General features: G+C 42.6%; 1 protein-coding gene across 7 annotated transcripts in view; it reads right to left on the bottom strand.

Annotated features, from left to right (window-relative positions):
- The window catches only part of LOC149441903 (plasma protease C1 inhibitor-like), a 565,702-nt gene that overhangs the window by 364,398 nt on the left and 173,933 nt on the right, over nt 1–27,371 (bottom strand). For 6 of the 7 annotated variants that reach the window (XM_089656783.1, XM_089656782.1, XM_089656785.1 and 3 more), the window contains one exon: nt 4,353–4,556. The exons of the other annotated variant lie outside the window; for it this stretch is intronic. In XM_089656783.1, coding sequence (XP_089512909.1) covers nt 4,353–4,556 — 204 coding nt within the window. The remainder of the gene's footprint in view (nt 1–4,352; nt 4,557–27,371) is intronic. 7 annotated transcript variants of the gene reach the window in all.

Here is a 27,371-nt window from a genome sequence, read left to right as displayed (position 1 = left end):
GTTTTTTTTATGTAGTTTCCAGCCCACCCTCTCTCCTAATGAAGCAAGGCTCATCCATGAAATGAGTTCAGAGTCTACCCTTTCAACTTTTATACCCCACATGAAATACTTTTTTTGAAGTTGCATTGTCCTTTTGTATTGTTGATTGAACAAATGCACATTATAGGGGGTACCAAACCAAACAAAAATTTGTATATTTACTTGAACAGAACACACCTGTCTGTGAAGGGGGGGCTAAATTGTTTAACATGTCTGGTTTTATATTTTCTATAAAATAAAAGTGTATTTTATGCATCATCGTGGACATCTTACCGACCCTCCTTATACCACTTATGCTGTTTAAAAACACTTGATTTCTTCATGGAATGTTCACCATAAGCCTGTTGTAGCAGAGGTAACGTTTCATTGCACTTTTGCAAATATTAATGCAAAATTTGATGTTAATCTGCTGCTCCAGATTCCAGTCACTCATTTTTCACCACTCATGGAGTGAGCTCATTGAGTCAAGTTAGAACATGCCAGGACATGCTCAAGTGCAAATGGCTGTGTGACTCACCACCATAGTGATACGTGGTGGGCATTCTGGGAATTAAGTTGTCATGCCTCGTATAGTGTAGTGGTGCTTCACAAAGCTCAAGTCTGAGCTAGAGCTCATTTATGCATTTTCCACAAGTATTCCACACAAGCGTATCGCCCTAAAGCTATTCAAGTGATATAGGTAAAAAGACTACATAAAGGTTAGAAACTCCCTCCTAATCAAATGAGGGCTCAAGCTCAAAAGTCTTGGTCTGGTTTCACTAACAATGTGGTAAACAGGGCAGTAGGCAACTGCATAACCCGTCCCTTATACCACAATGTGATCCCTTATTTCCTCCTCCCATGCTAGTCTCCAAGACTTCTCTAGGGCGTCACCCATTCTCTGGAACTCCCTACCCCAATCTATCAGACTATCACCTACTCTACTTGCCTTTCAGCGATCACTGAAAACCTTTCTCTTCAGGGAAGCCTATGCCACCTGCTGCTAATTCTGGAATCCTCTACTCTTCCAACCACTCCATCCCCCACAGTGACTACCTATTGTACCATTCACCCCTCCCTCCTAGATTGTAAGCTCCAAGGAGCAGGGCCCTCAAATCCCTCTTGTATTGGACTGTATTGTTACTGTATTTTCTCCCACTATAATGTAAAGCGCTGAGCAAACCGTTGGCGCTATATAAATCCTGTACAATAATAATAATAATAATCTATGCCTCCTGTGCAGGAGTGAATTTAGGTGAGCTCAGATTTCTCTGTATTCCTTCAGAATGGTGAGTGACATCACCCTCACCTAGGAGAACAAGCTGGAAGCTGAGGTTTTAAGTATGTTTTTTTTCCCCCCATTGTTTTCTCTAATTCTTTTTTGTCCTAGGCTTTGAGGAGGTTTACTATAAAGGGTTTAGTTACTGCGAACTGTTTTAAAATCAAATTTTCTGAGAAAATTTAGTATTAAAGATTTAAGCTTAAAGTCAAGGCATTATCCAAATACATTTACAAGCTCCCCTTCTCCTCTACAGCATTTCTCGCATTATCCATTTTCTTTTACCTTGTTCCTGTAAATTACTTTAATGTGACATTATCAGCAGGCATGTAAAATTCTTGCAAGGACAGTTGTCGGGAGCTCATTTTTACTGAAGTAAGCAATCACGCCTCAAGAACTAAATCTCACAAGAGCCCTTTCCCTACACACAGAGTGTGGGCAAGCTTTCAGAAGACAAGACAGCAGCGGTTTTTTTTTTGGCTGTGAAGTAAATCAATGTTTGAGAGAGTGGTCAAAGATATAAAGTGTTCTCTAGCCCAGCAGGCGGGACAATGATTGTTGTGATACAAAGGCACCAGGAAGTTAGGAGCACACTGGATTTCGGACTGATCATTAGGTATTTTGTTACAGAATGACACAATACTGTGTGTGTATCAAAGAGATTTACTCATATTTTATTGACATACATTCTCTGAAGCAGACATTTGCAGGTTATAATAAGGGCATAGCAACCTGTTGCATGGGGCCCAGACGGTGGGGACAGGGGCCATGGGGCAGTCAAAAATGTTCTGCACTTTCCCGTGTTCTTTTTGTACACCATATTTGTAGTATATTGTGTGTAATATATATATATATTTATTTATTATGTGGTGTATTCTCAAGTTAGTGACCAAGCCAGAATGACTGAGCTAGATGTATTTTACACAACAAAGGCAGCCAAGGACTCTTTGTTTTGTTAATTTTATGCAAGGTAACCTGGGCACTCAGGGGTCAACTTGTTACATTCAAAGTAGGTAATTTGGACATTTGCAAGGGTGATAAAATGCAGATAGCTCAGTCAGACTTGAAAGGAGTTGGCCAACAGAGGTACTAAGTATGGTAAATAGCATTCTTCAAAGGCTAACTTGTTTATCTAATTAATAGTAAAAGAATGCAGTTTAGGAAATATCTAGACAACTTTACTTCAGCTGTCCAAGCTCAAAAGGCATTACCTGTTACCCAGAAGATCAAAGGGGCTCCTAAAAGTGGCCAGAGTGTTTGTCATTGTACCGAATGAGAAAAATGTGTATATTAAGGAAGCTTATTTTTGGTTAAATGTGACAGGACACAGGAAAGTTCTCTGAAGGGTTCTAATGATTGCCTGAATATTCTAAGTATCCTGTCATCTTCCTTGTCTGTACCTCTGCTGGGAGAGGAGCTTCTTCCTGTCATTAATATGGGAGCATAGGTATAGATCATAACTCACATTATTGCATGCATGGAAGCTACCTAGGTGCATATTATAGATCGGACATATGCTGGACAGTGTAGTATCTCTATGCTTGATATGAAGAAATGGGACTTTGAGGATTGTTGTTCATTGTAATATTTACAAGTATTCAGCTGGATTTCTGTCATCTGTAACAAATGTCTTTATCCAAATAAATGCATCTCTCTGGAAAAGAACTGTTAGTTGCTGCGGGAAAAGTACATTTATAAATACACCCTGGTCATCCGGAGAAGGGCTGGATCTCCATGTTTGATATGAACTATCTTGAACTGATCTAAACCCATATCTGGTAAAAACTGTTGTGATAATAATATATGATAAAACAACACATTGCCAAAAGTATTGGGACACCTGCCTTTACAATCGCATGAACTTTAATGGCATCCCAGTCCTAATCCGTAGGGCTCAATATGGAGTTGGCCCACCCTTTGCAGCTATAGCAGTTTCAACTCTTCTGGGAAGACTGTCCACAAGGTTTAAGGGTGTGTCTATGGAAATTTTTGGCCATTTTTCCAGAAGCGCATTTGTGAGGTCAGGCACTGATGTTGGACGAGAAGGCCTGGCTTGCAGTCTTTGCCCTTATTCATCCCAAAGGTGTTTTATTGGGCTGAGGTGCAGGCCAGTCAAGTTCCTCAACCCCACACTCTCTCATACATGTCTTTATGGACCTTGCTTTGTGCGCTGGTGCGTAGTCATCTTGACACAAGAAGGGGCCATTCCCAAACTGTTCCCACAAAAAGCTGGGAGCATGAAATTGTCCAAAATGTCTTGGTATGCTAACGTGTTAAGAGTTTCCTTCACTGGAACTAAGGGGCCAAGCCCAACCCTTGAGAAACAACCCCACACCATTATCCCCCTCGGCCAAACTTTACACTTGGCACAATGCAGTCAGGCATGTACCGTTCTACTGGCAACACCGGACACGTCCATCAGATTGCCAGATAGAGAAGCGTGATTCGTCACTCCAAAGAACACACCTCCACTGCTCTAGAATCCAGTGTTGGCATGCTTTACACTTGGTGATGTAAGGCTTGGATGCAGTTGCTCGGCAATGGAAACCCATTCCAAGAAGCTCTCTATGCACTGTGCTAATCTGAAGGCCACACGAAGTTTGGAGGTCTTTAGCTGTTGACTCTGCAGACAGTTGGCGACTTCTGCGCACTGTGCGCTTCAGCATGCTCTGATCCCGCTCTGTCATTTTACATGGCCTGCCACTTTGTGGCCGAATTGCTGTTATTCCCAGCTGCTTCCACTTTGTTATAATACCACTAACAGTTGACCGTGGAATATTTATTAGCAAGAAAATTTCACAGATGGACTTATTGCACAGGTGGCAACCTATCATGGTGCCATGCGTGAATTCACGGAGTTCCTGAGAGTGACCCATTCTTTCACAAATATTTGTAGAACCAATCTGCATGCCTAGGTGCTTGATTTTATACAGCTGTGGCCCTGGAGGTGATTGGAACACCTGAAGGGGTGTTCCAATACTTTTGGCAATATAGTATACCTTTGGGGAATATAAAAATTTGTGTTTAGAAGCTGATCTATGAATCATTTTCTTACCTTGGTAATGGATAACATTCACCAAAATCAGTTGCACGTCTGGCGGAAGCTCCTGCAGTAATGTTGGGATGAGCCCTTTTGTTCTTCGCGATACCCAAGAATTTATCTTTTCCAGGCTTTTTTTTTTATCTTTGGGTAATGGTATGCTTTTTGACCCATAAAATTTTGAAGACTGATCTATGAACTCCTCATTTATATGTAATTCTATGGAGAAACGCAAGGTTAAAGAGGATTAGCAAAAAGTACTGTGGAAAATACACGTACTGTATCCCTTTGAACAAAGCTTACTGGCCAGTGCAGCCAATGCTATCATAATTATTTATAAATGTCTCACATATAGCAAAAGGCAGTATTCCTTAAAGCAGTAGTAAACAAAACAAAAAAAAAAAAGGTAATATCATAATGTGCAAGTATGTGTAGCACCACCCTCATATATTTTTGCCCAGGTTATCCCTTATTTCACTCCGCAGCCAGGCACAGTGTTTTTCTTCAACCAAATACACACACACACACCTCCTCTCATTGTCTTCAATAATAGGGGATGTTTATTTTTGGAGTTTTATTGTAGAACTGGGGATAGGAATAATGGATGTAGTAGCGTACTCCAAAATTAGAACTATTCACACTGAGGATATCTAGCTGATCTCTTAGTTGAGCACTACTGAAATCCTAGCTGAAAGCAGATAGCAGACTTATCTTAGAATTGTAGCAGTAAGTAGTTTAGAAATGAGCAAAGTCCCATTGTGCAGTAGTAGTAGTTACAGGGCTGAGCTCCTCAGGTACAAGCCAGTTACGTCAGACTGCGACAGCCCAAAGTGAACGTAGCGGAGTAAACTCCTATGCAATAGCAACAGTTGGACAAGCTCTTCAGAACACTAGCAGTGTTCCCTTTTTCTCTGACCCACGCTATTAAGCACCAGATGGGGAAGCAATGTCTGTACTCACAGGGCCAAATGACAGAATGGTTGACTCCTTCCAATCTTCCAAGCAAAACTCTACAGTGATACCAGAAAGCTTTGGAAGACAGCTCCCCTCAGTCAGTGTACTGTAGAACCAGGGTCATGCTCTCAAACTTCGAACCACCCAAGGCTGCATGGCAGCAAGTGCCAGGCAAGGCAAGCCGGCTTGGTTCAATTCTCTCCTGGAAAAGATGCTGAACCCATGTGCTCACAGAACATAAATACCACTCCCAGCATTCAATGGGGCTTCCTCCCCTGCAATTTGCCAGGGCTATATCCACATTCATGCTGTTCATTTGCGTAGCCCCTATCCATGTTCTGGAAGGCTCTCATAGCTTCCTGAAGGTGGGCAGAACCCAGACAAAAACTCAAGCAGCACCAGAGCATCGAGCAGACCTAACTAATCAATCACAGCACACTTAAAGAGACAGCCTAAATATATTTTCCTAACAAATCTATGCTTTACATAACTATACCAATCCTGGCACCTAACTAGGAGGGTGCTACACATGTATTACATACTAGCACATTAATAAAGATTTACCTTGAAACAAAGCCCTCCAGCAGCCAGCTGTCACTGTTGACAGGGCTTCCATCTTCGCCTGATCTTCCTTCTGGGTTCACGGACTGCAGCAGTTCGAATAGCTGAGCAATGGGAGTCTTGGCTGCGGCACACAGCTCTGAAGGAATGGCACGGGTATGCCGTTCCTTCAGAGTGCATGCGCTGGTTACGTCACCGGCTGCTGCTCACTACAATATCTCCTAAACGGTGAACGTTTAGGAGATATTCACTTTGTTATAAGCTTAGCTGTAGGTAAAAATCTAAATCGTAACTTTATTACCACTTTAAGCACAAAAAGGAAAAAAAATATCCAATTAGCAGCAGCTGAGACTGAAAGAGATACAGTAAATCCTCCAACTATTCACACATGATGTGGCTGTATAATATAGTCAGACAGTCAGTGCTTGCTGTAAAAGTATTACAAAATATCACAGTATGCAATCTGTACAACAATGTATCCAATCCTCACAGTCAGTATGTCACGATCCTATCGTGATTCATAAACCAGTTTTAAGAGACTGTAACACACATGTAACAATCATTCACAATAGAAATTGCATGTAAATCGCATAGGAATGTGTGGACAAAAAACATGCTGTTATTCAAATTATATATATTAACAGCTTCCCTTCTGCCCTATAGCAGAAGTACTGCTACAGGGTGGCACAGGTGCGCAAAATCACGTATACTGTATATACGTGATTTCGCAGTTTCGGGTAGGGGACGTGCGTGCGCCCTACCCACATCGCCATTCATGGCCTAGGCTGTCAATCGCTGGCACCTGGTGCTTGCCGAGCATCTGATAGGGGGCGTTTATAAACAATACAGTTCTCTCTGCTGTCAGCGCCCACACACGGCTTACAGTGTGCTTACAGTGAAGCAGGCACACAGCACACTATGTAAAATGGCACACAGTTAACTCTTTGATCGCCTCACATGTTAACCCCTTCCTGCCCAGTGCCATTAGTACAGTGTCAGTGCTTTTTATTAGCACTGATCACTGTATTGGTGTCACTGGGGATGTCAGTGACACCAAGTCAGTTCCATCCTGTGTCAGAAAGCCTACTGCAGTCCCGCTACAAGTCGCTGATCGCCGCCATTACTAGTAAAGAATAAAGTCCCAGTATATATACACACCGCCATTTGTAAACGCTATAACTTTTATGTAAACCAATTAATTTACATGTATTGGGATTTTATTTAGCAAAGATATGTAGCGGAATACATTTTGTCCTAAATTTCTGATAAAATTAGCTTTTTTTTACATTTTTTACTGGACATGTTTAACCACTAGCCTACAGGGCACTTATACCCCCTTCCTGCCCAGGCCAATTTCCAGCTTTCAGCGCTGTCACATTTTGAATGACAGTTGCGCAATCATGCAACACTGTACCCATATGAACTTTTTATCATTTTTTTGAGACAGATAGAGCTTTCTTTTGGTGGTATTTAATCACCTCTGGGATTTTTATTTTTTTCTTAAACAAACCAAAAACCACTGAAAATTTTGAAAAAAAATGTTTTTTCTTAGTTTTTGTTATACAATTTTGTAAATAAGTGATTTTTCTCCTTTACTGATGTGTGCTAATGAGGCTGCAGTGATGGGTACTGATAAACTGCAGTGATGGACACTGATAGGTGGCACTGATGAGGAGGCACTGGTAGGTTGCACTGATGGGCATTGACAGGCATCACTGATGGGCACTGAAAGGCAGCACGGATACATGACACTGATACATGACACTGTATATGGCACTGATAGGTGGCACTGATAGGCGGCACTGACTGGCACTGATAGGCGGCACTGACTGGCACTGATAGGCGGCACTGATAGGTGGCACTGATTGGCATTGATAGGTGGCACTGATGGGTAACATTGAAAGGCAGCTCAGATGGGCACTGATATGTGGCATTGATGTGCACTGGTATGCACTGATATGTGGCATTGATGTGCACTAGTATGCACTGATATGTGGCATTGATGTGCACTGATATGTGGCATCGATGTGGCACCAATGGGCACTGGCACGTGGCACTGATAGGCACTGACAGGTGGCACTTCTTGGGCCACACTGATCATCAGGGCACACTGATCATCAGTGCCCTGATGATCAGTGTACATGTCCCCTCCGCGGGAAGCCGATTACCGGCTCTCCTCCACTCTCGAGCTGTCACGCTGGAGAGAAATGCCGATAACTGGCATTTCCATGTTTACATGTGATCAGCTGTGATTGGACACAGCTGATCACATGACCGAGCCGACATCTTCGGCTCTTTCCGTGATCCGCTGTGTCCGAGGGACACAGCGCACCGGCGATCGCCGCTCTGCGTGCTCCCTGAGCTGTGCATGCGCAGTGAGAATGGTAGGACGTCATATGACATCCTATCAGAACGAGAGATATGAACAGGAGCCAGGCGCTGTGTAGTTTTGTGATAGAAATAATACACCTTGTATGGAGGTGTGTCTTTAATAAGTCATATGGTAAAACAATAATAAATAACCAGCCTGTGGCTTTAGGAAGCCAGGTTCCAAGATGGACGGCCCGTCCACTCAGAGGGAAGCAGTGGAGTAGAATGCCTGTCAGTGCAGGGACCACGTTTACCCGACGTCCCAGCGTCCTGGATGACGTCACCACGATGTGGAGAGACAGAGGGGGGGAGAACTCTTGCTGGAGCCGCAGCTTTAGAAGGAAGAGGCCGGTTGCTGGGACAACATGTTTCGCGCGCATGCGCTTTGTCAAGTCCTAACCGATGTGTTTTTACCATGGCAGCAGTGAGTTTTTTCCCCACCAATCATAGTTGACATATACCATTCACTTATTTCCTTTGGGACACATCTGTGCGCTTTTATCCAGACCGTTCTATCAGAACGAGAGAACCACCTTGCACCCGTCATTGTACTATAGGGCGGGCGGAAGGTGGTTAATAGGAAAGTCAAAAATAAATAGTTGTTTTTATTCAAAATTATCTTTTTTTCTATAGCGCGAAAAAAAACCCACACAGGAAAAATGACCACCGAAAAAAAGCTCTATTTGTGGGGAAAAAAGGACGTACATTTCATTTGGGTGCAATTGTCAGAAAATGCATAAAATGGCCTGATCAGGAGGGGGAGGGGGGGGGGGATGAATCCTCTGGAGGGCAAGTGGTTAAAACTGGAAGGACTCAACAGTCTACACATGTTTAACTCTTATTAAGGGTACTTACAATTTGTGTAGAAAGAGAAAAAGAGGAGGAAAAAGAGGAAAAAAAGGAGAGAAAGAGGGGTAATATCCAGTGGAATGAATACAGTGGAGAAGGAATAGAGTCCCTGTCAGCTTTTAGTTCTAAGAAAAGAGTTAAAACGTAGATACTGTATATGCCGACAATGCAGTGCCTGCAGCATATGTATTAATGCAAAAGAAAAAAAGTGACTGGAATATCAGTCAAAGCTGCTGTCACAGAACACATGTAGTATATCCAGCTCCAGTATTATATATTATATACAGCTCCAGCAGTATATTAAAAACAACTAAGTTTAGTGAAGTAAATATAAAATAGCTTTATATAATGTCAAATTCTGAATGAAAATTGTACAAAAAAAAAAAAAACACACCACACACACACACACACACACCTTTCACCAATGAAAAATACAACAATGTCATTGGGGAGTTTTCCCTTCACCAAAATAGGAAGTGAGAGGAAATCCCTGCAAATTTAAAGAATCCCTTGGGGAAGATTTCCCATCTATTACTGTTCTGGGTACAACCCAGAATTTGGAATTTTCTTTCATTTTCAATTATAACGGTAAACAGGATAAACAGAGAGGGTTAAACGGACAGCAATAAAAACCTGACAGGGGGTCTAAACCATCTCCACACCAGGGGCGGACTGACAACTCATGGGGCCCCCAGGCAATAGGGGATCATGGGACCCCCGTGTCCTTGCCCACACCCAAAAAAGCCTATTAACAAAAAATAGACCCCGGGCCCTCGGGCAGTGCCCTAGTGCTTAAATGGTCAGTCCGCCCCTGCTCCACACTATCCAAAATTTAACAAAAAGTTTTGCCTTTAGTTATACCTTAACCACTTGCCCTCTTGAGGGATTTAACCCCCTTAATGGCCAGGCCTCTTTTTGCTATTCAGCACTGCACTATTTCAACTGATAATTGTGCGATCATGCAATGCTGCACCCAAACTAAATTTATGTCCTTTTTTCACACAAATAGAGCTTTCTTTCGGTAGTATTTGATCACATGTGCGCTTTTTATTTTTTGTACTTTAAACAAAAAAAGGCCGAAAATTTTGAAGAAAAACAATATTTTTTACTTTCGGCTATAAAAAATATTTATAGTAAACTCAAAGTTAGTCATGAAATTTAGGCCAAAATGTATTTTGCTACATGTTTTTTGGTAAAAATAAATCTTAATAAGTGTATATTAATTGCTTTCTGTGAAAGTTAAAGCGTCTACAAACTATGGTATAGATACTGCAATTTACGCCATTTTTTGCTATACAGCGCTGCACTAGTTTAACTGACAATTGTGAGGTCACTCAATAAAAAGGTACATAAATGAAATTTACATAATTTTTTCACACATATAGAGCTTTCTTTTGGTGCTATTTGATTACCTGTGCATTTTTTATTTTTGGTACTAAACAAAAATACCTAAAATTTTGAAAAGAAACTATACCTTCTCATTTCTGTCATAAAAAATATCTAAAAAACTCAAACTTCATCATAAATTTAGGCCAAAATGTATTCTACTATGTTTTTGGTAAAAAAAAAAATTCCAATAAGTGTATATTGATTGCTTTGTGTGAAAGTAATAGCATCTACAAACTATGGTATAGATAATGGAATTTACACCGCTTTTACTTTCTGACTGCCCATCAAATTTCTTGAGGTGCTAAAATACCAGGACAGTACAAACACCCCCCATATGACTCCTTTTTGGAAAGTAGACAACCTAAGATATCTGCTGAGAGGCTATTGAGTCCATGGAAGATTTTTATTTCCACAAGTTTTTGGAAAATGACAAAAACTTTTTTCTTTTTTTTTTACATACACAAAGTTGTAATTTAAATTATATATTGCTCACACAAGCCATGAATTTATGTGGAATGACAACCCAAAATACATTCTGCTACTTCTACCAAGTATGGGGGTACCACATGTATGAGACTTTGATAGCCTAGCCACATACAGGAGCCTGAAATCCAATGACCACTTTGAAAGCCCAAAGGTGCGTACCTTCTTCATTTCACTTCCTCATTACCTATCACAGTTTCGGAGGTCCTAAAATGCCAGGATAGCACCAAACCCCCCCAAATTACCCCTTTTTGGAAAGTAGACACCCCGAGGTATTTAAAAAGAGGCATTGTGAGTATTTTGCAGATCTAATATTTTCTCACAAGGTTTTGAAATATATAAAAAGAAAAGAAAAAATATGTTTTTGTTTTCTTGTTTCATTTTCCAAAAACGTGTGGCAACAAACAAGATCTGGAAAATACTATGAATGCTTCTTATCAAATTCCTTGGAGTGTCTACTTTCCAAAAAGAGGTCATTTTGGGGGGTTTGGTGCTATCCTGACATTTCAGGACCTCCAAAACTGTGTAGGTAGTCAGGAAGTGTAATGAGGAAATAAAGCCCTTTAAAAGCCTGAAGGTGCTTATTGGATTTTGGGGTCCTGTACTTTGCTAGACTGCCAAAAAATCTCTCACATGTGGTACCCCCATACTCGGGAGAAATAGCAAAATGTATTTTGGGGAGTAATTCCACAAATACCCATGGCATGTGTAAGCAATAAATCATTTAAGTGACAATACAGCTGCACCCCCAGATGTGTGATGTGTATAACCCATGTGCATTAATACTTTTGTTCTGGTGAGTGTACACCCTTCCCAAGGCTGGATTACCTTTCACGAGTTCATGCACTACTGGTCGTCATGGATAAACCACACATGCCATTCATAGGCACTCTCTGAGTTGGTTCTCTCACATGAAGGACATTCCATTATTCAGGAATGATTATATGAACTTTTTTAGCACCATTTACCAGTTTACATCATTATTCTGGTCAGTCCCGTTCCCTGACCTATAATAACCTTTAGGGCCAGTTCACACTACATGTGTTTCAGTTGCTTTTTTTGCATCCAAAACGCACAGAAAGAAGGTTATATGGTTGTCAATATCATAGTTCACATCAGCACTTGCAGTTCCAGTGCATTGCAGGTGCTGCCAAAAAAGTCAAACGGCTGCATTGTTTATGCATAGAACTGTACTGGAACGCGGTAAAATGTACATGTCCCTAATTAAATTGAAGGCAAGAGAGGGGAAAAAAAATTAACTGGAATGCATAAAAAAAATGCACTGGAACACGTCAAAAACGCATCCAAAATGCACTGAAACACGTAACAATGCATCCAAAATGCTCTGGAGCATGCTAAACATCTGGAACACATCTAGACTGTTTCTATAGTGTGAACTGACCCTTAGGACTTGTTCACACCATTTGTGGAGCAGAAACGCATGCAAGAGCACGTTTTTTCCAGCACAGCAAAGAAATATAATGCCCTCTGCAGATGTGCGCAGGTACCAAGATGAAAACATAATTGCACCTCCACACGTCTAGTAAACACAGATGCATTCACAGCCACCAAAACGCATGCCGCCACACTATTGTGCGGTTAGGTGCAACACACTTTTAAAATAATATGCCTGCAGTATTTTTGCATGTTCCTACACGTTAGCCACCCCATTGAAATTAATGAGCTGAAAAAAAAAAAAAAAAAGTAAAAAATGCCACATTCGCATAGGTCACCTGGCCTGTACAGCATGAATGAGTGGGTTGTTCATGTGGCTGGAGCCACCTGTTACACTATGGGGACACAGCAGCTGTATGAACACAGGTTTTAATCTGACAGGTGTGAAGGTTTGGGGAAGTGGCCCTGAATGCTCACTGTCTGTGTTCAGGGCTGTACACCTGCACCCATATGCTTGTCAAATTACGACCTGCAGCATTTCCATAGTGTAACATAGGTTGCCTGCAAACGGCGACAGCCACAAAAACAAACCACTGATTCCCACTCTACAGGCCACAGCACCCATGTGACTGAGCCCCAAGACTTCAATTACACACACAGCTTTATTTATGAACTCAGTACAGTTTTATTATTTAGATTTCACAGGAATTTGGTTGCGATTGTGTCCATTAATAATGTTTGTAGTGTATTTTTACCATAAGTATAATTTGGATATTTTCTCTGACGATGGGGGGCTGTCAGATATGCTGTACGGGGCCCCGTGATATCTAACAGAGGCCCTGGGTGGATGCTTGTGTCTGTGCCACCTGTATAGTTAGGAAGAACAAGAACTTCTTCTATGGAATACCTATGTACCTCAATGGATCTAGGAATTGGACATGTTTTCAACTGAAAATACAACAATTATTAGTAATGTTTCCCCTGCAAATGAGGATCAGCTCCTTGGTGAAGAACAGCGATCTCGCCATGTCCAGATGTGGTCTGGAATTCCACAAAAGAACAATTCACAAAGCTAAAAAAATAGACTTGCAAATTACCACTAAACTCTCTTAACTACCCTCTCTTAACTACACTCCCATCGACTAACACTCCCCACTACCACTTCCGGGTGTGTGCAAACGTCCTTCCGCAAACGATAAGACGTATTTCCGGTATGACAGCTGCTTTAGCGCCTCCTCCAACAGCCGTCTTGGTGTTTATTTGTGCACCATAGCAATTTTCCATGCGGCTCCATTGTGTACATGACATTCGCAAATATATGTTTACAGCTCTACTGTGTATATGACATTGGTGAATGTATATTTGCAGCTCTATTGTGTATATGACATTGGTGAATATATGTTTGCGGCTCTACTGTGTATATGACATTGGCGAATATACACCGTGTTCCAAATTATTATGCAAATTCTAGTTAAGTGTCACAAAGATTAAATATTTTGTTTTTCAGTTGTCAGAGCGCTTTTGATCACTGAAAACAATCTCGGACACCTGTGATAATTAGATTGGACTCACCGGCCAATTTAAGGAAAAACTACTAAAGGACAGTGTTCCACATTATTAAGCAGAGCACCATTTCCAAGAAATATGGGGAAGAAAAAGGATCTCTCTGCTGCCAAAAAGAGTGAAATAGTTCAATGCCTTGGACTAGGTATGAAAACATTAGATATTTCACGAAAACTTAAGCGTGATCATCGCACTATTAAGAGATTTGTGGCTGATTCAGAGCACAGGCGGGTTTGTGCAAATAAAGGCACATTGAGGAAGATTTCTGCCAGATCCATGCATCGGATCAAGAGAACAGCTGCTAAAATACCATTACATAGCAGCAAACAGATATTTGAAGCTGCTGGTGCCTCTGGAGTCCCATGGACATCAAGGTGTAGAGTCCTCCAGAGTCTTGCAATTGTGCATAAACCTTCAATTTGGCCACCACTAACCAATGCTCACAAGCAGAAACGGCTGCATTGGGCAGAAAAATACATGAAGACTAATTTTCAAAGAGTCCTGTTCACTGATGAGTGCCGTGCAACCCTGGATGGTCCAGATGGATAGAGTAGTGGATAGTTGGTGGACGGCCACCCTGTTCCAACAAGGCTGCGACGTCAGCAAGGCGGTGGTGGAGTCATGTTTTGGTCCGGAATCATGGGAACAGAGCGGGTCGGCCCCTTTAGAGCCACCGAAGGTGTAAAGATGACCTCTGCAAAGTATGTGGAGTTTATGACTGACCACTTTCTTCCCTGGTACAGAAGGAAGAACTATGCTTTCCATAATAAAATCATCTTCATGCATGACAATGCACCATCTCATGCTGCAAAGAATACCTCTGCATCAATGGCTGTTATGGGGATAAAAGGAGAGAAAGTCATTGTGTGGCCTCCATCCTCCCCTGACCTCAATCCTATTGAGATCCTTTGGAGCATCCTCAAGCAAAAGATCTATGAGGGTGGGAGGAAGTTTACATCCAAACAGTAGCTCTGGGAGGCTATTCTGACATCTTGCAAACAAATTCAAGCAGAAACTGTCCAAAAACTCACAAGTTCAATGAATGCAAGACTTGTGAAGATGCTATCAAATAAGGGGTCCTATGTTAAAATATAACGTGACCTGTTAAAATGTTTAAAAAGTTAAAATGTTGTTAAAAGTTTGATTGAAATAGCTTTTGATTTCAGTAAATATGCTGCAAACACAATAAATTACAATTTTCAGTTCTTTACAACCTATAAAGTGTTTTGAAACTTACTGTGCGTAATAATTTGGAACAGTGCATTGTAAGTGTTTTATGTTTAAAAAAAATACTGTTATCATTAGGAGGTTTGTTCAATAAAATTTGAATTTGAATTGATGTTATTTACATCAATTATTTAGGTAAATGAGAAAAATATTATTTGCATAATAATTTGGAACACGGTGTATATTTGCCGATAAAGGCCCAAAGTCAACATAAATTGGGGGCCTAATTTATTACTGTAAAGAGGATTGTAGAAAAAGAATAGCTAGCTGCACATTGAAAACTACCTATTCATTGGTACAGAACATGGTCTTGTGGTGCAATAGGGGCTTTTGGTTTGTTCGTTTGGACATACTTGCATATGTGCACTCTAACAAGCTAGATTTGGGCATATTATATAGCTCACAAAATATAAGTGTTAGGGGTGCTAGTATATTGAACTTGAACATGAAATAACCCCCCCAAAAAGAAACATAGTCCAAACGTTTATTGAGCAAATACATATTCCACATTTATTTGGACAGCATCAACAAGTAGGTAGTCAATTTATTGGCGGGGAAAAAAAAAGCAGGATTGATGTTGCTAAAATAGAATGGTCCTGCTCATAAGAGTTTACAATCTAAAAGATTATACTTCTAATGAACTGTGCTTTCACAGGTTACAGCAGGAAACAAACGGTTAATATGAATCACGTAGTAGGCTTATCCACAAAACAGGTTGCAGATCAAATTATCAATATAAAAATACATACGTGCCAAAATAAAACACCTCCCACCTCCCCAAATCCCCCACACATAAATTTCTCATCAGGTTTGTCCAAAAACGGCATTCCAGTCTAAATAAGCAAACTATAGCCAAGTGCAGATTTGGAAGAGCAGAGCAATTGACAAGTGTTAGGATTACAATGCAATGATAATAAACACACAATCATTGTAAAATAACACACATACACACCTTAGAAGGAAAAAAATGCAAAACATTTACAGCCCACATCAAAACACAATGTGAGTGTGGCCTGGGGCAATTCAACACAATATCTCTTCCTCCCCAAACCAGACTTGCAGAACATAACCTGGCCTCTTCCAAGGCAAAAATCACCCATTACTGCAACTCTTTCTATAACATAGGCCACACCCACCACTGTCATTCATTTTGTCAGAGAAAGTGTTTGCACCTGATTAATTCACTTCCCACCTGCTTTAACCCTTGGTATACAGGCCCCACAAATCAGTCAGAAAGAAAGCCACAGTGAATGTATGCAAATCGCCACAAAAGTAGTACATGTACTACTTTGGAAATCAGTGTCCGAAACACACCCATGTGACCGCTCTAATAGCAGACAATAGGGTGCTACTTGGCATACAATTTGCAAGTCGCATGTCATGCAAATCATATGCCAAGTCGCACTCAATGTGACCGCTATTACAGCGTTCATATTGGTGTGCTTCAAACTTGATGGGGACAAGGGCCTCTTCTCCACAACACTGGCCGGTGGTTGTGGGGGTCTTATCAGAATCTGGAAGCCCCCTTTTACATTAATGAGTATGGGGTACATGGCACTGCTACTAATTCACAAAAAAAAAAACAAAGTCTAGTGTAAAAAAAAAAAAAAAACTCCCACGCAGGACACGGTCTTTGACAAGTCCTTTAATAAAAGAAAAATCTCAAAGAATGTACCCTGAAAAAGATGCAACGTTAACTACGAAGCCCGCCACGGGCGACCGGAAAAAAAAAAAAAAAAAAAAAAAGGTTCCGCATTGGACGCCTTCTGCTGCTGTGAGCCTGGGTGACAGCTCTTAAATATGTAAGGGGCGGGGCCACCCAGGGACATCACGCATGTGACCCCACCCCATGTGACATCAATGGGGACATCACTTGGATGATGTCCCCAGGTGGCCCCGCCCCTTACCTATTTAAGAGCTGTCACCCAAGCTCACAGAAAAAGGCTGGCAGCCAGCGTCGGAAGCGTAACCTTTTTTCGGGTCTCCGGTGTCTTACACCGTGATGGACATTGGACCGTGTTCTGTGTTTTTTTACACTACACTTTTAGTTTTTTTGTGAATGAGTAGCGGTACCATGTACCCCATACTCATTCACGTGGGGGGGGGGCCGGGATCTGGGGGCCCCCTTGTTAAAGGGGACTTCTAGATTCTGATAAGCCCCCTGCCCGCAGACACCCACAACCACCGACCAGAGTTGTGTGGAAGAGGCCCTTGTCCCCATCAGCATAGGGACAAGGTGCTTTGGGGGGGGGAGCATGCGGCCTGGTATGGTTCAGGAAGGGGGGGGCGCTCGCTTGTACACCCCTTTCCTGACCTGCCGGGCTGCATGCTCGGATAAGGGTCTGGTACGGATTTTGGGGGGTCACCATGCCATTTGTTTTACATTTTGGCGTGGAAGTTCCTTTATAAATCCAGACCTAAAGGACTTGGTGTAGAAGGGAGGGGGGACCCCACGCCATTTTTTCAATTCTGTATTTAAGTCCCTGCAATGCTTTTATATTCAGCTGTCAGTGGGAAACTCCGCCGACAGCTGAAACATGAACGCTGCATTGGTTTTCGCAAGTAAAACGCCGCATGACTTGATAAAATAACTCATGTGGGATTTTAGTAGTGACAGCCATGTGTTAATGTTTCAGCTGTCAGCGGGGTTCCCCACTGACAGCTGAATGTTAAAAAATTTCCGTAAATTAAATAAATAATAAAAAAAATGGCGTGGGGTCCCCCCTCCCACCCACAACAAGCCTTTCATGTCTGGTATGGATATTAAGGAGTAACTCCATGCCGAAATTAAAGAACGGCGTGGGGTCCCCCCCACAATCCATACCACACCCTTATCTGAGCATGCAGCCCAGCAGGTCAGGAAAAGGGGGGGACAAGAAAGCGCCCCCCCTCCTGAACCATACCAGGCCACATGCCCTCAACATGGGGAGGTTCTTTGGGGCTCCCCCCCAAAGCACCTTGTCCCCACGTTGATGGGGACAAGGGCCTCTTCCCCACAACCCTGGTTGTGGGGGTCTGCGGGTGGGGGGCTTATCAGAATCTGGAAGCCCTTTTTAACAAGGGGGCCCCCAGATCCTAGCCCCCCCCACATGAATGAGTATGGGGTACATGGTACCGCTACTAATTCACAAAAAAAAAAAAAAGTGTAGTGTAAAAACACAGGACACAGTCTTTGACAAGTCCTTTAATAAAAGCATGTCCCCCGAAGTAGATCCAACATCAATCACGGTGTCAGGCTCTGGCGACCCGAAAAAAGAAAAAAAAAAAAAACTTTCCGCTTCCGATGGTGGCTCCCCAGCCTTCTGCAGTGAGGTTCCGTGACAGCTCTTAACCAATTCAATAGCGGGCAATTTTACACCTTCCTGCCCAGGTTATTTTTCAGGTTTCAGCACTCTCACACTTTGAATGACAATTGCACAGTCATACAACATTGTACCCAAACTAACATTTTATCATTTTCTTCACACAAGTAGAGCTTTCTTTTGGTAGTATTTAATCACCACTGGGGTTTTTATTTTTTGCTAAATTAACAAAAAAAAGACCAAAAATTTTGAAAAAAAAAAAAAGTTTTTCTTTGTTTCTGTTATAAAAGTTTGCAAATACATAATTGTTCTTCATAAATTTAGGCCAAGATGTATTCTGTATACACATATGGATGATCAATGAATGGCAAGTGATTTGTATATAGAATGGGCAATTCATCCAGAGTGCTTGCTAAAAATAATTGGAAATTGTCAAAAACTACATTGATTCATCAATAAATAGGTGTATATACATTTATACATATAAAAAAAAGTGGACATTCACGTGTATTACCAGGCAAAGGCGTGACTCATGCAGGTAGGGGGTAGATATTTCAAGTGGATCAGCTGGATCAGTGATATTTCATGCTCGGCAGCAGAGGGAGATCTTGTGTCATTTAATATGGCTGTAGACTGGTTCTAACCGTGGAACGCACGCCAATGTGGCGCGGTAGTGAATGCGTGTGCACGATCCAGCACGCGCATGCGCAATATGTACGGAGTCCACGCGATCTCATAAGCGTATATCTGATGGCCATTGCACACGCGTTAGATGGCGCCGCTCTATCCAAACAGGGTCCTAGTTTCCCTACCAGCCTGCACACTGACAGGCTCAGGTTGGCAGAAGCGAAAATCTAGGAGAGCTCTCTCAGTTCAAAACGCCAACCAGCCTCTAATGTGCCTAATCAAATGGGGCAACAATAGAGGTCACTATCTTCCACAAAAAAAAAAAAAAAAAAAAAAGAGAAAGGAGGATTGTGGAAATTGTAGTGTTTTCATATCTATTAGATAATCAATGTGTGAAATCGGTAAAGCCAATGTAAGTAAAAAAATAAATAGATGGATTAAAAATGCTTAAGTAGATCTATAAATACAAATATAATTGTATATACATGTAAATAGTGGCAATATCAGTATATTCATTAAAAATGACGAAAATGCCAATGAAGTAGCCAAGCACTGAGGACATCACTCCCACACAGAAGAACCTATCATATTAATAAAAACACATAAAAATATATATATATATATATATATAAAAGATATGTACAATAAATATGTATAATATATGATGCCAATGGATATACAGTAAAATACAATGAAGATTTACCGTATTTTTCGCTCCATAAGACGCACTTTTTTCCCCCAAAAAAAGGGGGGGAAATGTCAGTGCGTCTTATGGAGCGAATATGGAGCGGCCGGTCCGGTATTTCCACCTCCTCCGTGTCAGAATACCAGGCCGACCACTCAGCTCTGCAGCAGGTCCTTACCTGTTCCTTGGTCCAGCGCTGCGCAGTCTTCCAGCGCCGGCTTCTTTAGAGTGGGCTATCGGCTTGACAGCCGGGTGCCCAGTGCGCATGCGCGAGAAGCGCTGCGCTTTGTGAATGGTACGACGTCTTCTGGGACACATGACATTTCCCAGAAGACGCTGGACCAATCACAAAGCGCAGCACTTCTCGCGCATGCTCACTGGGCACCCGGCTGTCAGCCGGGTGCCCACCTTAAAGGGAGGACAACTCCGCGGAAGTGGGAGCGGGTACCTGTCCCCAGTCTCTGGTCATCTCCTGTACTGTCCCCAGTCTCTGGTCATCCCCTGCACTGTCCCCAGTCTCTGGTCATCCCCTGCACTGTCCCCAGTCTCTGGTCATCCCCTGCACTGTCCCCAGTCTCTGGTCATCCCCTGTACTGTCCGCAGTCTCTGGTCATCTCCTGTACTGTCTGCAGTCTCTGGTCATCCCTGTACTGTCTGCAGTCTCTGGTCATCCCCTGCACAGTCCGCAGTCTCTGGTCATCCCTGTACTGTCCGCAGTCTCTGGTCATCTCCTGTACTGTCCGCAGTCTCTGGTCATCTCCTGTACTATGTCTGAAGTCTCTGGTCATCTCCTGTACTATGTCTGCACTCCATTGGTTCAGAATATTTTTTTTCTTGTTTACTGCCTCTAAAACCTAGGTGCGTCTTAAGGTCAGGTGCACCTAATGGAGCGAAAAATACGGTATGTCTGCACACATATATATATGATTCAACATGATTATGGTTGCGAATATAAATAAATAAAATATATATAATACAGTTGTAAATGTATACGTAAATGCAGGAATCAATACATCAATAAATGAATAAATAATAAATCAATAAATAAGTGTATTTAAAACTATATTATGAACAGATAAAATGATGTATTATGGTGTATATGTATCACTTCATCTCTGTACACATAAGGTTTCCAGTAGGACATAGGCTCAATATGCTCAGTAGCAAGGAATCGTGTTAGGAAGTTACAGATTGTCACCATATTTTCAGGAAGAGCAATTAAAAAGACGTGGTATAATGTATTATTGATGTAGATGGACAACTGATGTGGCCAAGACTAATACTGAATGACAACAATACTCATAACCGACACACTAATGGTAGGTTAATAAATTATTACATTAATTTATTGAAATTAGTATGAATAGTATAAATAGATGAATAAATTCTGTCATTAAAAACCACACATGAATTGAAATGAAATAAGGACACCCTCACCAACTAGATATGCACATCACTAGCTGGTGGTTAAATAAGAGTGTGAATTTCAAGGTCATCATTAAGGCCTCTAGGAGACAGGGTGCCCAATGTGAGAAGCTTTCCCTTCTGCATAGCTCTTGGTGTCTCCTCCCACTATCCAAATCCTTTGAGATGGCCTCAATTCCAAAAACTTTCATACCGCAGTGGTTACTCAAATGCTTTTCTTTAAAATGGCGGGGGACTGAGTATTTGTCTTTCCCTAGTTTAATGCTGCTTTATGCTCACTAATACGTATCTTCAGGCAACGCGAGGTACAGCCTACATATAATAAGCCACATGGACAGAGTATACCATAGATGACAAAAGAGATCCCACAATTTATAAACTGTTTTATGGGATACCTTTTCCCGTCAATGCTTGTAAAATCTCGTTTCCGGTGGCATATGACTCCACAGGTACCACAGTTGGAGATGCCACACCTATAGCTTCCCTTTTGGTCAAATAGCATTGACCACAGGCCCGGGTTAGATGTCATGGTTTTGCGCACTCTACTTGACGCTATTAGACTCCTAAGGTCTCTAGGTTTTCTGAAAATCAATGTAGGTCTATCCGGGAGTGTATTTCCTAGAGTGGGATCGTTTTTAAGAATATTAAAATTTTTAGACATAATTTGTTTAATGTCCCAGGCTTTGTTGCTGAATCTAGTGCAAAAACGTACTTCTTGTTGAAAGTGACAGTGGAATTCTGGTAGCTGGGGCCAATTGCCGTATCATTAGAGACTCTGGAATCATATATAACTAAATACTTACTGAAAGCTGTTTTTATATGGTTTTCATTGTACCCTTTCTCCTTGAATTTATTTTTAAGGATTAGACTCCTCCTTTCTCTTTTTTTTTTTTTGTGGAAGATAGTGCCCTCTATTATTGCCCCATTTGATTAGGCACATTTGAGGCTGGTTGGCGTTTTGAACTGAGAGAGCTCTCCTAGATATTCGCTTCTGCCAACCTGAGCCTGTCAGTGTGCGGGCTGGTAGGGAAACGAGGACCCTGTTTAGATAGAGCGGCGCCGTCTGACGCGTGCGCAATGGCCATCAGATATGCGCTTATGAGATCACGCGGACTCCATACATATTGCGCACGCGCGTGCTGGATCGCGCACGTACATTCACCACCACACCACACTGGCGTGCGTTCCACGGTTAGAACTAGTCTACAGCCATATTAAATGACACAAGATCTCCCTCTGCTGCCGAACATGAAATATCACTGATCCAGCTGATCCACTTGAAATATGACATTTCCACCCCCTACCTGCATGAGTCACGCCTTTGCCTGGTAATACATGTGAATGTCCACTTTTTTTATATGTATAAATGTATATACACCTATTGATGAATCAATGTAGTTTTTGACAATTTCCAATTATTTTTAGCAAGCACTCTGGATGAATTGCCCATTCTATATACAAATCACTTGCCAGTCATTGATCATCCAACTACGAGTTTTTCTTTCTCTTGTATGTATTTCACCATCAGTTTTATTTATTACTGCTACAGTTTTATGCATTTAAATTTAATGAGTTATTGTGTATATATATATATTTTTTTAATCTGTCCTCTGATGGCTTGATAACGAGATATTGTACCTTGTTGACATCCTAGCCCCTCCTCCCAGCCTGAGACTGCCCAACCCAGAGGGGAGGGCCAAATTTCAGTCTGTGGGCATAAATGGGAGCAGACACTCTGGCCCTGATTCACTATTGGGCGTGGGCGCATATTTATGGGCTTAAGCCCAATTTTCATGGGCGTCCGTCCATTTTTGACCCTGCAACCTAATTCACTATTGAGCAGAGCCCATAAGCAGACGCCCAATCTAATTCACAAAAAGACACACGCCCGGAATCAGACTCACAAAAGCAGACTTGCTAAGAAGCACGTCTAACACCATGAAAAATCACTGTAGAGACATGTTCACTTAGAAATTTGCTTTGCCAAATATCAGGACTTCACTTTAAACAATATCTGCTATTTCCAAAAAAATTAAGAATGTGTTAAAAATCGTTTTTCTCAAGGAAATCGACACAGTAAAAATCTAGATGCCCGTGCAGTGTCTTTGGCAGATAGAACTGAGCATGTGCAGAACACCTTTTAGTCCTCTGCCATGGGCGTTTGCTTTTTAGCCACTGACTAATAGTGAATCTGATTGTGGATTCCTCTGACAGCCGGCACTCGGTCGCGACTACTGTGTTTAATAAACAGCATTAAGCATATCTTCATGTAATCTAATTAGATTTCCTTCGTTTTAGTGATTATATTTTTGTTTCTTATCCTTTATAATTATTTCTGTTATGATTTTACTTATTTTGAAGGTCTAGATAAAATTTATTTTGAAAGCTGAATGTAAAAATAAAGGTCCGCAATAAAAAAAAAAAAAAAAAAAACAGCGTGGGTCCCCCCTCTCATCCATACCAAGCCCTTCAGGTCTGGTATGGATATTAAGGGGGAACTCCATGCTGAAATTTAAAAAAAAAACAGCGTGGGTCCCCCTCAATATCCATACCAGACCTTTATCCGAGCATGCAGCCCGGCAGGTCAGGAAAGGGGGGGGGACGAGCGAGCGCCCCCCCCCTCCTGAACCATACCAGGCCACATGCCCTCAACATGGGGGGGTGCTTTGGGGCAGGGGGGCTCCCCCCCCCAAAGCACCTTGTCCCCATGTTGATGAGGACAAGGGCCTCTTCCCCACAACCCTGGCCGGTGGTTGTGGGGGTCTGCGGGCGGGGGGCTTATCAGAATCTGGAAGCCCCCTTTAACAAGGGGGCCCCCAGATCCCGGTCCCCCCCCCTACGTGAATGATTCTGCGGTACACGGTCCACAGACTCATTCACAAAAAAACTAAGTGTGGTGTAAAAAAAACACAGTACGGGGTCTTTGACAAGTCCTTTATTAAAACAATGTCCCCCGAAGTAGATCCAACGTCAATCGCGGCGGCGGCGACCCGAAAAAAGGAAAAAAAAAAAAGGTTCCGCTCCCGTCCGAGGCTTCCAGCCTAGTGAAGAAAAGCCTAGCTGACAGTTCTTATATAGGTATGGGCAGGGCCAGCCGGGGACATCATCCCAGTGACCCGCCCCATGTCACATGCTTGCTGTTCCCGGCTGGCCCCGCCCATACCTATATAAGAACTGTCAGCTAGGCTTTTCTTCACTAGGCTGGAAGCCTCGGACGGGAGCGGAACCTTTTTTTTTTTTTCCTTTTTTCGGGTCGCCGCCGCCGCGATTGACGTTGGATCTACTTCGGGGGACATTGTTTTAATAAAGGACTTGTCAAAGACCCTGTACTGTGTTTTTTTTACACCACACTTAGTTTTTTTGTGAATGAGTCTGCGGACCGTGTACCGCAGAATCATTCACGTAGGGGGGGGGACCGGGATCTGGGGGCCCCCTTGTTAAAGGGGGCTTCCAGATTCTGATAAGCCCCCCGCCCGCAGACCCCCACAACCACCGGCCAGGGTTGTGGGGAAGAGGCCCTTGTCCTCATCAACATGGGGACAAGGTGCTTTGGGGGGGGGGGAGCCCCCCCTGCCCCAAAGCACCCCCCCCATGTTGAGGGCATGTGGCCTGGTATGGTTCAGGAGGGGGGGGGGCGCTCGCTCGTCCCCCCCCCCTTTCCTGACCTGCCGGGCTGCATGCTCGGATAAGGGTCGGTATGGATATTGAGGGGGACCCACGCTGTTTTTATTTTTAATTTCAGCGTGGAGTTCCCCCTTAATATCCATACCAGATCCGAAGGGCTTGGTACAGATGGGAGGGGGGACCCCACGCCAGTTATTTAAAAAACAGTTTCTAATTCCCCGCAATACTTTGACATTCAACTGTCAGTGGGGAACTCCGCCGACAGCTGAAACATGAGCGCTGCATTGGTTTTCACTACTAAAACGCCGCATGAGTTGATAACATAACTCATGCGGGATTTTAGAAGCGACAGCCATGTGTTAATGTTTCAGCTGTCAGCGGGGTTCCCCACTGACAGCTGAATGTAAAATAATTCCCTTTATAGCATAAATAATAATAAAAAACAGCGTGGGGTCCCCCCTCCCATCTGTACCAAGCCCTTCGGATCTTTAATTCCAGCGTGGAGTTCCCCCTTAATATCCATACCAGATCCGAAGGGCTTGGTACAGATGGGAGGGGGGACCCCACGCTTTTTTTTTATTATTTATGCAATAAAGGGAATTATTTTACATTCAGCTGTCAGTGGGGAACCCCGCTGACAGATAAAACATTAACTCATGGCTGTCGCTCCTACAATCCCGCATGAGTTATGTTATCAACTCATGCAGCATTTTAGTAATGAAAACCAATGCAGCGCTCATGTTTCAGCTGTCGGCGGAGTTCCCCACTGACAGTTGAATGTCAAAGTATTGCAGTGATTTATAAACAGTTCTTTAAATAACTGGCGTGGGGTCCCCCCTCCCATCCATACTAAGCCCTTCGGGTCTCGTATGGATGTTAAGGGGTAACTCCACGCTGAAATTAAATAAAAAACAGCATGGGGTACCCCCCTAAATCCATAACACATACTTATCCGAGCATGCAGCCCGGCAGGTCAGGAAAGGGGGGGACGACGACGAGCGAGTGCCTCCCCCCCTCCTGAACCATACCAGGCCACATGCCCATACCAAATTATTCAAACATTTGTAAACAGACCAATTAACTGAAATGGTTTGACATTTGTACCCCAAATATGACGTTCCCTGAGGCGTTGGTAAACCGAGGTACGCCTGTATTAGTATTGCAATCCTTTGTATTGGGATACATAGAACCAACATACATCTGAATTGGCAACATAGCACAACATTTGTGTCACATTGGAGATATCTGGCTAGTTAAACTGACCATGCCCAGGGACCTAGGATTGATTCACAGCACAGAAATACAGGCTGGGTTAGCAATGTAGCTACGTGGATTAGTGGTTAGCACTGCTGCCTCATAACTCTAGGGTTGTCGGTTCGAATCCCAACCCCGGCGAGGTAGTAGCATGATCTCCGTGTGTGGCTGTCTTCACATACATGTTCTGGCAACATCTTTGCATTCTGTCTAAATGATCCCTAAAATGTGAATTAGAATGAGGCCTTGTCTGTTGAAACACCTTCAAAGCTGCACCTTATGTGAATGTCATACAATGGGATAAGATAAGGGCCTGAATTATTTGATAATGATGGTTTACACTCCACCCACTTTTGTGAAGGATTTGGCAAGCAAAGAGCTGACAGAGAGAGAGAAGAGTGAGACGAAGAAGAGTGAGCGAGAGATACATATGAAGAGTGATAAAGAGAGACATTCAGAAGAGTGAGCGAGAGAGAAGAGCGAGCCAGTGAGACAAAGAAGAGTGAGCAAGAGATACATACTGAAGAGTGATAAAGAGAGACATTCAGAAGAGTGAACGAGAGAGAAAAGACTTGGTTGGTGAATCCACACATCAAACTTGTCACAAATCCTGGCGTGCATTTTTCCCCCAAATGCATAGCAGACCCTTATCCCAGCAGGCAGGTACCGCACGCCTTCAAAGATTTATTTCCTTTGTTGATTTTCCTGCTTCGCTCACACTATATGCAATTGAAAATTACTCTTTAAGTTGCCAATTTTACTGTGTTTTCTAGAGAATTACTAACTAGTTGTGTTTTCAATTGTGTGTAGCATTGCGATTTCTATTTGAGTCTAGATGTTAAATTGCTAATAAATGGCCACAATTCTCAAATACCTTTGAACTCTCGCTGCAACAAATGGTGTATGTTAATACACTCACATTCATTATATCCAATATCAGGTACGATGTCAATGCACAAATCGCACCTGAAATTGCACACCCTAGATGTGACTTGTCATGTGATTGGCATGGCCAGCAGCTTGCTCTTTGCATGGCAAATTGCACCCAATGTTACTGGGGGCCAACACCACTGTCACATCTAATCCGATGCGGCAATTGTCCAACTTACAGTGAAGTTGCACGAGTTCACAATCCAATTGGATGTGAACAGAGCCTACAGTGGCCAATAGGGTGCGACTTGGTCTACGATTTGCAAGTCGCCTGTCATGCCAATTGCATGGCAATCGCAAACAATGTTACTGGGGGCTACCCGGTCACATTAAAGCAGATTTCTAAGTGGTGTTATTGACACCACAGTCACATCATGTGACTTGCATAGAAGTTGC

This window comes from Staurois parvus, unplaced genomic scaffold (genome assembly GCF_062004578.1).
Source record: "Staurois parvus isolate SC_StPar_1 unplaced genomic scaffold, SC_StPar_1.0 ptg000937l, whole genome shotgun sequence".
NCBI classification, from domain to species: domain Eukaryota; kingdom Metazoa; phylum Chordata; class Amphibia; order Anura; family Ranidae; genus Staurois; species Staurois parvus.
Note: the sequence above shows the minus strand (reverse complement) of the source record. Positions and strands in the feature narration are given on the sequence as shown.